This window comes from Phodopus roborovskii, unplaced genomic scaffold, assembly GCF_943737965.1.
Source record: "Phodopus roborovskii unplaced genomic scaffold, PHOROB, whole genome shotgun sequence".
Lineage (NCBI taxonomy): Eukaryota > Metazoa > Chordata > Mammalia > Rodentia > Cricetidae > Phodopus > Phodopus roborovskii.
This window is the reverse complement of record NW_026126598.1, coordinates 5,419,094-5,431,919: the sequence shown is the minus strand read 5'-3', so window position 1 is coordinate 5,431,919 and position 12,826 is coordinate 5,419,094. Positions and strand designations below refer to the sequence as shown.

The following is a 12,826-nucleotide window of genomic DNA, read 5'->3' as shown; positions in this document are numbered from 1 at the left end:
TACTATTTTAAAGCGGATTCTGTCCGCGTGTGTGTGTGGGGGGGGAGATTTTTCATTCCATTAATTCCACTCCTCTAAGAGAACCCTGACTAATACACCCCTTCTCTACCAAAGTAGGCTGTTCAACTCACTGGCAAGCTGACTACAGAAGACGCCTTCACCTTCTGTGCTGCCTGGCTTCCCTGATGTTGCAACATGTCCCATAAGTGCCTCTCTCAGCTGGGTTTTCGTTGTTTATCCGTCATTGCTTTTTCCTTCCCCATATCTAGCACAGCAAGCTGCACAGGCAACATTAAGAAGCCACCAAGACAGTGACGTAGCAGCAAAGACACTGCAGAGGAGCAGCAGAGGGCTAGCCGCATGGCCATCAGCACCCAAGCTGCACAAGCCGTGGAGCAGCAGAGCAGTGGCAGCTGTCTCTCTCCCAAAGCAGCCAGAGCGGTGAGAGAGCAGCCAGGGAAAGACTAGAGGGATGGTGGGAGTGGACAGCGGGTGGGGGCCTGAGGCTCAAAGTCACCAGGCCCTAGAGAGCCAGAGAATGGTCAGGGGTGTGGCAGCACGTGACTGTGATCCCTGCACCTGGGAAATGGAAGCAGGAGGATCAAGAGTTTGAAATCACCCTGGGCCACCTAAGAAGCCTGAGACCCTGTCTCAAAACAAAGAGATGGAGAGAAGCGTTCCAGAGAGCAACCAAGTGTTTAGGACCAAAGTGATCAGGCACCCCAGGCCTGCAGAGTGTAATGCTGGTACGATCAAGGGCGGAAGAGTCCCAACATCTGGCCCTGCTGGGAAGCTACACTGCCAGCCGCTGCTGAGAGCTGAGGAACCCTGACTTCTAGGCCTACCCAAGAACCGGAGCAGAATGTTGCACTACCAAAAGCCTGCCATGAGGTTATAACACTCAAGGGCTCCATCCCCTGAGGCTCCCATGGGCCAGCTGCTACGGCCTCCAAAGTAAACACACACACACACACACACACACACACACACACACACACACCACCCTCACTCCCACAAACACTGACCAGCACTAGCCCTGTAAGAATTTCCCACCTACCCAGGACTCTCATCCAGGGAGAGCAAAAGAGTCCAGCCAGGTGACTGGGAGCATCTGAGGGTGGTTCAGGTGGGGACCTCAAATGTGCACTTAGTATCTACAAGTGAGGACAATTTTATTTTGTTTCACTAACTGGCAGGTGACCAAATTCCTCCCAGTTACCTAGGCAGCAGCCACCCTCCCCACTGGTGAGGCCCTGAGCAGCTGGGCTCACCTCATAGGTGATGGCGTTTAAGTTCTGCTGCCCAGCGCTATGTTTGTTCTTCCCACTCTCCTTCCGCTGCTCTTTGAGATCTGTTAGTAACTGGTACACCTAGGGAGGGACGCAAAAGACATTTGTCAGTGAAGTTGAAGATGTATCTCTTCCAAGGTTTTAAAAGACAGTCAGGTAATGCCACTTCCTTTCCACAAACCTGCTTCCCAACAGTTGGTCTAGAATAGGTATTTCATCCTAGAACCATGCTAAGTCAATTCAAAACATTCATTTACTTAAAATGCAATACTGGAGAGATGGCTCAGTGACTAAGAGATGGCTCACTTGCTACTCTTCTAGAGGATTCTCACAACGGCCAGCTCACAACACCTGCAATTCCAGGCCACAGGGTCCAATGGCCTAGTGTGGCCTGTATGGGCACTATACCCACATACAGACACACATGTTAAAAATTAAAAGTAAATCCTTAAAAAAATAATTGAGAACACTACTTTAAAAATATGTATCACAGGTGAATGAGATGGCTCAGCTGGTAAAGGAACTTGCTGCCAAACATGGCAACCTGAGTTCCATCCCCAGACCCACAGGCAGAAGGAGAAAACAACTTCCACAAATCCTCTGTCCTCCGTGTCCATGCAGATAACACATCACACAAGACAAAATCTAATTTACAAATTAAATCTCAAAACCATTTATGAATATTTCAAAGTAGATTTTCCTAAACTAAATATTTTAAGGGGCTCTGCTTAAGACACAAACCTAGTGTAACAATTTCTTTCTGTAAAAGAAAGAACATGTGACAAATTATAAAATACAGCATTGGGGGAAAAAAAAGCTGAGGATATTGCTCAGTAGCAAACCATTTGCCTAATATGACAAAGTCCCTGGGTCCCCAGCATGACAAGGAAAACTGCTACAAGCTGCAAGATCGCACAGTAATTAATCAGCCTCACTTCACAAGGCCAACCCATAAGAATTGACAATTCTCCTGGAGGATTAAACCAGGACAAGACATATCATATATAGTCTTGTGAATAAAATGAACTGTTTCTTGCTGTAGATTCTTCCTGTATCTTATTCCATTCGGTAACAAACTTTTTACTTCCCACAGTTCAGCACTATTTATCTGATCACTTACTGGGCACACTTTCTCCCCTGCATTTGGAGTTTACTGATTACACTCCTTAGCTGTGTGTGAAACCTGTTCTCCATTACCAGGTCTTTGTTTACTGATTACATCCCTTAGTAATGGATGAGACCTGTCTCCCACTACCAGGTCCTCTTCCCCTCTCCTGTGTAATTGAGGGATCTGGCTTCCTGCAATTATCCTTATCGACAGTCATTTGGTCAATGTTTAGGGCCCAGGCAAAAGCATTCCATCTAAGACATTCCCAGATAGCTGAGGATATAGAATTACTACACGCCCAAAGCTGTTGATTCATAAGCTCCCTAGATAGATAGAAAAAAATAAACATGTCCTAGCTTTAATTCACTAGCAGAGAAATGATAACCTAAACTAACCCTACACTAAAAGGTTCCCAAACTTCTTGTTTTTATTAACTCAAAATTTTAACTCAGAGATGTACTGCTTCCTCCTGTTTCCCCTGAGAAGATAAAGACAAGGGTAGTCAGCCCATTTGTTCATCCTCATGGGAAGAGTAAACTTTCCTGGAGGCCTCTGCTACCACTGAGGTCAAAGCACTGGAAGGTACCAGGTTCTGTTCCTTGTGCAAATTAAATTTAGACCCATTCCTTGACCCACAACCCTAAGCAACTGATGCTAAAAGTTTCTCCTAGCAGTTTTAGTTTAGTTGCTCTGTGTAAATCTTATCTGCCTTGCTGACCCTGAGAAACTCAAGCCTCACATTGTATTGCAAAAAACGATTACTGTTAAAAATGCTCCAAGAACTGGGAAGAGAAGAAGAGATAGAAAAATTAAAAAAACACAACAAACAAACAAACAAACAAAAAAAGACGTGCAGAGAGCTATTGTATGTGAGTCAATGCTTTCCCTCAGACACCCTTAGCTATTTTAGTTATTTTTCCTTCACTGGCTATAAAGTTAACTGGACCCTGTAAGGAATCCTAAAAAGGGGGTTGGTGCCCCAAAAGAGATGCAGATAGGAAACAAAGGGGAAATGCTACACAAAGGAAAAGCACATACATATTAGTACTGGGTTGGGGGTGAGTGGGACTTTACTACTGTTTCTGAGATTCTACCAGAGATCTGAGGAAAATACAGGCTCACAGACCATTACTAGACAGGTATGCAACACACACCTCCAACATTCTCCCAAGCCCACAGCCTTTGAAAAGCAGTGGCATGAGACTCAATGAACATAATGTTTCCCAATGACACAAATACTGAGCAAAGGCCAAACAGGACAGAGAGTGCCTAAAAGTCAATGTTTTGACCAATGAACATTTCCTTCCTGTGGCTAAGCCACAACCACTTAGGCTGATCTTAGGCAAACTGAATTAATTACACACACACACACACACACAGAGAGAGAGAGAGAGAGAGAGAGAGAGAGAGAGAGAGAGAGAGAACAGAGATCTAGACCTCCTCCAAGACTTTGAGTTTTCACTGTGACATGGAAACAATTTATAAGCAGGCCTTTCCACACCTGGAGCTGCCTGACCTATCAGACTGCTTTGATAGTCCCAAACTAGACCCAGGAAAAATAGAAGGCAGTAAAAATGCTAATCCCTCCCCTCTCACCAACCTCTTTCCTCTCTCTCCATCAGCCCCCGAATTACAAAGCCGCCTATTCTTACTAAATTATTTAAAATGATGAGTCAAGTCAACTCTTAGTCTCACAATGAAAATGTCAACACCTTTGGGGCCCTTTGAAAATCAAAATGAAATAAAGGATGATAGTTAGGAAAGGGCTAAGATTTTAATAGAAAGAAGTAGCTCTAAAGCAGCGGCTCTTCTTCCAGGACTCTGGGATTTACTGAAGGGTACTTATGAACCAGAGCCTCCCTGCTTCCTTAAAAAACCATGTATAATTCACCAAACTTAAACTATTCCAAGATCCACCAGGGGCCACCTACCCGTGTTAAAGTGGAAACTTCAAATGAATTGTCACTTCTAAAGAAAAGTAATCCAACATCTTCACAAGCAAAGACTAAACCAAAAGAGGGACATACAACAGCCCCTACAGGGGTCCTTACCTCATAGTTACTGAGCAGGGCCGCATTCGCATCCTTCCTGAAAAACAACAGTGAGCCACCATCAGTTCACATCTATTCCAAGGTCTCAAGTGTGAACAACCTAATACTAGAAATGCCTATGTCCTACCTGCATTAGCTGGCCCTGCCTCAGCAACTTCAAATAGAAACAATTTTGCTGTCCTTTCCTTTCAGTATTTATTTTATGTATGTGTGTGCATGTGCTTATGAGACCTATGTATGTACTACATAGGAATGTAGATGTGCATGCCTGTGTGCACAGAAGGCACTAAAACCCTCAAAGCTGAGTTTCAGGCATTTGGAGAACGCCTAGACATGTCACATGGGTGCTGAGATCTAAACTCTGGTTCTCGTTATAATAGCAAGCATTCTTAACCACTGAACTATCTCTCCAGCCCCCAGACTTTCCTTTTTTATAGGCATAGCATTTCACATGCCCATTTCCCCATGGATGACTCAGATACTGTATCACCCCAAACCTATGTGCACAGAAGTTGAGAAGTCATACATCTGACACAAGTTAGTTACAAGAACATGGAAGCGGCGGAGCAGCAGGAGTGAGCCTTTAGTCCTGGCACTTGGGAGGCAGAGGCAGGCGGATCTCCGTGAGTTGGAGGCCAGCCTGGTCTAGAGCGAGTTCCAGGACAGGTTCCAAAGCTACACAGAGAAGCCCCATCTTGAAAAACAAAACAACAAAAAGAACATGGAAGCCAAACCTCAAAGGAACCCCAGTATACAAGCAAGAAAAACAAGGTGCTGATTCATCCTTAGCCAACATCCTTCTAATTATAACCACTAACTAGTGGACAACCTGAGTCCTTCCAGGTTGACAGAAATGGCCTATGCACTAGAAACTCCAGCAAGGGTCAAGGACCAGTGAAAAGAGTCACAGAGACATCATATATTTAGTTGCTAAAAGCCTGTTTTTTTTCCCCCTGTGTAACACCTGATTAAGCAAACTTTTCTTTTTTACCATCCCTATGTGAGTATAGCTACAGCGCAAATGACAACTGATCCACTCCCCACTATCGTATCAGAGATATCCTATCAGTAATGACACAGATCACAACTGGTTGATTCCACACCATCACAGCAGACGACATATTGCTCTAAGCAGCCTAGGGCCAGCATACTATAACAATTAGACACAGTTTTGAAACCAGACATACTTAGTAGGTTCTGATTTCCTCTCTGCCAAGTTAATATGTAGACTTTATTGGGCCAATTTCTCCCCAAGCTTACCCCAGCTAACACAAAATATGGAAACAATCTAGTATAGTATGGGGGCTGGAGAGATGGCACAGTGGTTAGGGGCATTTGTCCCTCTTGCAGAAGACTGGAGTTCAGTTTCCAGCACATACATCAGACAGCTCACAACAGCCTGAAACTTGTTCCAACACCAGCTTCCAGCTTCCAGGGGCACTGTGTACTCACATGGTGCACAGACAAGCAGGTGTACATGTTTATATATACATAATATATAAATTTTTTTAATTGAAGTGTAATCAGATTCTAAACCCCATACTATCATTGGCTGTGTGAATTTTCTAAAGTAATTTCATCTCTATAATATCTTCGCATCTACAACATGGAAATTATACTATACACCTTTGGGAGATTATATTCGGGAATAAATGTAAAAATGTAGGAACCCAGAACACTGCATGTGCTTATAAAAGTCATTATCGTTACTCTCACCTAGGCTACTACGCCTCTTCCTTCATGAAGATTTTCAGTTCAGGTGAAATGACATGACAGATTTTAAGATTAGGGCCTCCACAAATGGAGGGCATTATTTAAAAAAAAAAAAAAAAAAAAGATTATTTCAGACTGAAGAAATGGCTCAGTGGTTAGGAGTACTAGTTGCTCTTTCAGAGGACCTAGATTTGATTTGATTCCCTGCATCTATCTACATGGTGGCTCACAACCATTTGTAATTCCAATCCTGAGGGAATCCTATGCCTTCTTCTGACATCCATATGGTATACAGACATACATGTAGACAAAACACTTGTGTGCAGAAAAGGAAAAGATCCGTCAACTCTCACTAAACCCCTCCAATGCAGGGCCTATTGATATGATTCCAACATTCAGGTGACACAGCTGAGGCTCAGAGATTAAAGTAATTGTTCACACAGTAAGAAATCCCAGTGAAATGGAAGATAATTATGACTGTGGAAAGTAAGACTAAGCCGGGCGGTGATGGCACACGCCTTTAGTCCCAGCACTTGGGAAGCAGAGGCAGGTGGATCTCTGTGAGTTCGAGACCAGCCTGATCTGCAAGAGCTAGTTCCAGAACAGCCTCCACAGCCACAAAGAAACCCTGTCTCGAAACAAATACACACACACACACACACACACACACACGAAGAAAGTAAGACTAGACTAGGTGAAAGGAAACTAGTAACAGAATCCCAAAATTCAAGTAGAGGAGTCTAGAGCTGACACAATGCACAAAAACCACTGTATACTCTTTCACCGGAGTGGACCTAGATGATGAAAACGATAGTGCAGGGTTAGGAAACCATGAGCATGAGAGATGGCTGCTTCCCCCAGTCAACAATTGCAGCGGAACTCTCCCACAGCTAACACAGGGGTCAACAAGTCAGCAGCAGCACAGTGGCGTCAGCACAAAAATCAAATCAGTGAGCAGAGCTTCAAATGCTGCTGGCATTCAGCAAACAGCTACAACTTCACAAATCTGCTTCGTCCCCAAGACACTGCGCCCAAGTCAGAGAGTCATATTTAGAAAAAAAAAATCTAACACAAGAAAAATAGTGCAGGGCTCAGTTGACAGAACACTTGCCCAGCATGGCCATGGGCTTTGGTTCCATACCTATCACCAAAAACACCAAGCTTGGCGGCAGCCTGTAATCAGCTATACAGGGAGTTTGAGGCCAAACTGAGTTCAATGTTAGCCTGGGAAAAAAAAAAACCTAAATAGAAAAATCAAATCATAGCTACTTAATCAAGAAATCAGCCCAGAAGGCTTCCTATTTCTGGTTGAAATCAAGTTACACTGCCCGAGCTCTCAGAGGAACACTGCACCTGTGATATCACTTCAGGGTCAATGAAGCCATCCCCAGCGTCACTGGTACATGTCATTTCCAAATCACATACCACTCTTGCTGTCATGCACTGAGAAATTGGACCTTGGCCATTCCAAGTCACTGCCTAACTACTCAAGTCAACATTGGAAACACAAAAAATGGGCAAGATGGTGCATGCTTATGGCTGGGGAAAGAGGGTCACATTGGCTACACGGGGAGACCCTGTCTCAAACACCCAAACACACACATACTCCAGCAAACACAGATCTGAGAACCCAACAAACATCATCTGCTTTTTCTGGCAGAGAGAGAGAGAGAGAGAGAGAGAGAGAGAGAGAGAGAGAATTGGGAAAACAACTTTAAAGCTGGAGTACTAGGGGTTAAGGAGAGGGTCTGACACATGCTAAGCAAGTACTCCACCATCAATCTATACACCCCTCATGTACATTAATGAGTCAGTTTGAGGTCCAGGAGAACAAGACAGATATTGCATCTTGCAAACTCTAGCTGGCAGAAACCAACTAATTCACTGATTTCCAACCCCTTCCCCTCCTTCCTTTCTTTAGTTTCCACTTCTTTTTTTGGGGGGGACAGTGTCTTGCTATATAGCCCAAACCGGCCTTTGTACTCATGACTCCCCTGCCTCAGAATCTGAGTGGTAGGAATGTAGTTGTGTACTACCACGTCTGCATGATTTTAAAACCCAGCTAAATATTCAGATTAAATGCCAAAACATTCTAGCATAACTATATCCAATAAAAACAGACTGGGATATAGTTCAGTGGTAGAGCATGTGCTTAGCATGCAATGCCCAGAACCCAATCTTTTGTCAATGGGTGTGTGTGTGTGTGTGTGTGTGTATGCATATATATATTAACCTCCCTTTCCTATGAAGGCCTACATGAGCTGTACATCTCTGGAATGTCTTTTTTAAGGTTTATTATTTATTTATGTGTATGTGTGCATGCACACATGTGTTCAGGTGCCTTCCAAGGTCAGACAAGGACATCAGCTTCTCTGAAGTTGAAGTTACAGGCAGTTGTGAGCCAACTGATTATAGGTGCTGAAAATAGAACTCAGGTCCTCTTTTACACATATTTATTTTTACTCCATGTACATTCATGTTTTGCCTGTATGTATGTCTGTGTGATGGTGTGAGAATCCCATGAAACTGGAATTATAGGCAGTTGTGAGCTGCCATGCCGTGCTGGGAACTGAACCTGGGTCCTCTGGATGAGCAGCCAGTGCTCTTAATGCTGAGCCATCTCTCCAGCCCCTATTTGTTTTTAAGATGGGTACTACAACTCACAATTGTAATCTCAGCATTTGGAAGGCAGAGGCCAGATTGTGGTTTTGTTTTGTTTTTGAGATAGGCTCTTGTGGTGTAATAGAGACTGACCTGGAACTTGCTACACAGCTGTGGCTGCCCTTAACCTTGTGGTCCTCCTACTGCTATTTCTAAATGCTAGGATTACAAACCAAGTGAATTTTAAAGACTATGGAGTCTAAGCCTTAAGTAGGTAGTTATTTAGTGTCCTTAAATAATTCATTAGTGGACTGAAGCTGCCTTACTATTTGAAATTTAACCTATGAAGTGTGCTTAATCAAGTGCTGAGTCAATTTAACAGAAGTAAACAACCACTGTGGAAAACAGAATTCTGAATAAACAGAACAAAATGATCTATTGACAGACTTTCCTTAAAAGCACACACAAACACCAAAAAACAGAACAAACAAAAAAGTGAGCAGTGTCTATTAGTTGCCACACACTTCACTTACGAATGAAATGACGAACAGAATTGCTAAACTCTTCTATGCTTAAAACATCAATTCATGTTCTGAAAACCTAAACTTTGATACGAGAAAACTGAAAAGCTTCAAAGTCAATGAACACTTTAACCCTCACTGTGCACTTCACAGCTAGCCACCAAGCACACTCTTCCTAAGCTATTGCTGGGTTGTTATAAATCTTTTGCTTCTCTTCCTAAATCTTCATATTGCTAGCTGTAAAAGGAAAACAATCCTGACACACACACTACAGAAAACAATGCCCATTTTTCCAACTCTGACTATGTACTCTATCACCCTGAAGAAGCCACAGGAGGTTGCAGAGATGGCTCAGCAGTTAAGAGCTCATACTGCTCTTGCCGAGGACCTAGGTTTGCATCCCAGTACCCACACCAGGTGGCTGATACTAACCACTAACTCTGTCTCCAGAGGATTTGATGCCCTCTAAGGGTTCTGCACTCACATGTACAAACTCATAAAGACAAAGAGACATGTAATAATAATAAATAAAAAATGTTTTTTTTTTCCCAGAGTTTCTTTGTGTAGTGTAGTTCTGGCTGTCCTGTAACTCACTATGTAGACCAGGCTGGCCTCGAACTCAGAGATCCGCCTGTCTCTACCTCCTGAGTGCTGAGATTAAAGGCATTCTCTATCACTGCTAAGCATAAAAAATAATTTTTCAAGCCTTAAAAAAGGGTGGGGGGATTTTGAGTTGGGAATGTAGCTCAGTTACTAGAGTGCTTTCGTTAGTATTCAGGCATCTGAACTGGCCTGTCCTTCGGGTTCTGACAGGATACACCCTCAGCTGCAGCCACTAAGAGCACTACCTGTGCATATTCACTATGTTCACTTTTAAAGGGCCCCGCCTACCTGCCATCCTCCCCTCTCTCTCTTCCTCTCTCTCCCTTCTCCCCACTCCCCTTTTCTTCCTCTCTTCCCCTCTTTCCTACTGCTGTCTCCAGTAGGCCAGTCTCCTTCTCCCCTTTCTCCTTTTTATGATCCCTTTCCCTAATAAAAAATATCCCTCTGCTTGAACCCTGTCTCATGGTGTCTTTGCCTCACATGACACTTTTCTAAAATTATAGCACTCCTAAGATGCATAAAACCCTGAGCCCCATCCCCAGCACTGCATAAACAGGGAGTGGTGTCATATACCAGTAAGCTCAACACTGGGAAAGTAGAAACAGGAGGATCAGAAGTTCAAGGTCACCCTTGAATGGGTAGTGAGTTCAAGACTAAGCCTTGGATACATAAGACCCTACCACAAGAGGAGGGGGCTGGAAAACAGGAAAAAGACTGTCTAATGACTGGTATGGAAAGGCCAGAAACAGTTTGAGGAACCACCGTCATATAAATGAATGTATACCAAGAATGTGTACAGAGAAAGTGTCCCAAGATGAAGCACTAAGATGCTCAATAACACTAAGACTCCAACAAGGGAAGAGAAGGAGTAAGAAAAGAACTCCCAGCAGTAGGACAGAGGAGGAAATCCAGGGGCATGTCAGAGAGCTTTCAGGGTGTCTGACAATAGCTACTCAGAGATGGAGAAAGCTGGATCAGACAGCCTGAGCTACACAGTGAGAGGACCTCCCAAACCCCAATACTGAAGGGCCAATCTGATGCAGCAGCTTGAGAGGTAGACACAGGATATAGAACTCCAAGAAAACCAAGATCAAAGCCAGCCTGGGCAACTTATGTCTCTGTATTAAAAGAAGTCTGACAAACTGTAGTATGTAACAAATGAACAGGAGGTAAAGGAAGATGAATGATAATAACACAATTTAGGTATGTCAACCAGGTGCATATAAAGTACAAAGGGAGAATAGATGCAAAAGCTTACATGTGCACATCAAAAAACATTAAAAAAAAAAAAAACAGTATGGAGAAAAAACTGTCAGGATGGCTTTGCTGGTGTAAGTGCCTAGAATGTTCAGGATCCTGTTATTCCAAACACACAATATGATGATGGGGAGGGTGTGGCTTAATGCTAAAGTGCTTGCCTAGCATCCATAGTGTCCACCCCCAGCACCACAAAATAATAACAGTAATAATAATGGTGCAGACATACCATCCCCAATATCACAAAATGAGGATGATGATGATGGTAGCTGGGGAGGTACCTCAGAAATTTGCCTAGTTTCCTGGTTGCTCTTAACTGTCAACTTGAAACAGACTAGCTTCATCTGGAGGAGAAGCCTCAATTGAGGAACTGTCTTTTATCTGGTTGGTCTGTGGGCAGATCCATGAGGGGCTGTCTTGATTATTAAGTAATACAAGAGAGTACAGACCACTGCAGGTAGCTCCATCACGGTGTAGGTGGTCCTGGGCTAGATAAAGAAGTTGGAAAAAGCCAGAGAGTAAACCCAATAGCAGAATTTTTGAATGGGTTCTGCTCAGGTTCCTGTCCGGAATTCCCTCAATAATGAACTGTGTGCCGAAGTGTGAGAAGTAATAAACCCTGTCAGGTGGTGGTGGTGGTGGTGGTAGTGGCGGCGGCGCAAGCCTTTAATTCCAGCACTCGGGGATGCAGAGGCAGGAGGATCTCTGTGAGTTCGAGGCCAGCCTGGTCTACAGAGCGAGTTCCAGAACAACCAGAGATAAACAGAGAAACCCTGTCTCGAAAAAAACCAAAAGATGTAATAAATCCTTTCTATCCCGAAGTTGCTTTTGGTCATGGTGTTTGTCACACAACAAAATGGAAACTCGCACACCTTGTATGTTCACAGCCCTAGGTATCACAAAATAATGATAACGGCTAGGGATGCAGCTCAGTGGCAAAGCCTTTACCTAGCATGTCAAAAGTCCTGAGTACCAACTCCAGCATTACAAAATGATGCTGGTGATGAGGATGGCTGGGGAGGGGGGGGGATATGGATTAGTAGTTGAGTGTTTCCCTAGCATAAGCAAAGCCTGCATCCCAGGATAGTAATTATGACTGGAATGTATCCCCCGGGGAGGGAGGGGGAGACTACTTGCGGAACACGTGCAATGTCTTGAGTTTCATTCCTAGAACCAGAAAGAAAAAAAAAAAAAAAAAAAAAAAAAAAAAACACCTCAATTCCTCCCACATTACCCTCCCCCTAAAGAATGGGGGAGGGGAGGCGGCTGCCAGACCAGCAGGATCTCTCCAGATACTTCCGCCCGTCCACTCCGCCCACCCATCCGGCTCCCGGGTGCGGAGGGTCGGCCACCAGCCGCCTCGCGACCCCCAGATGAGTCGAGTTTCCCTTGGACATGCCGCTTACACTTCCATGTCGCCTCTGCTTCGTCCTGCGCAGCCGCTGGAAGGGAACGGACTCACGTTGCGCCACCGCCGTGGAGTTCTCCGCCTGTGTGCGTGTGTGTGCCGCAAGGCACTCTGGGACGGCCGTGCTGCATGCCGGGATCGCTGCCGGGAGTGCAGGGCTCCTCCTTGATTCTCAGCGTCGTACCTGTTTCTAATATCAGCCTGTCGAGCATGTGGAGACAAAATGTAAACTTTTTCATGGTCTAGATTTTTTAGGGTTTTAGTAAAATAAGGTT

The 12,826-nt window shown here is 44.2% G+C and overlaps 1 protein-coding gene across 1 annotated transcript in view; it reads right to left on the bottom strand.

Moving 5' to 3' along the window:
* The window catches only part of Crcp (CGRP receptor component), a 30,140-nt gene extending 17,530 nt beyond the window's left edge, over positions 1-12,610 (bottom strand). The window contains exons 1-3 of the mRNA XM_051205095.1: positions 12,550-12,610; positions 4,449-4,485; positions 1,272-1,370 (exon numbers count right to left, since the gene is read on the bottom strand). Of these exons, the coding sequence (XP_051061052.1) occupies positions 1,272-1,370; positions 4,449-4,485; positions 12,550-12,557 (144 nt within the window). The 5' untranslated portion in view covers positions 12,558-12,610. The remainder of the gene's footprint in view (positions 1-1,271; positions 1,371-4,448; positions 4,486-12,549) is intronic.
* Between the last annotated feature and the right edge of the window lie 216 nt (positions 12,611-12,826).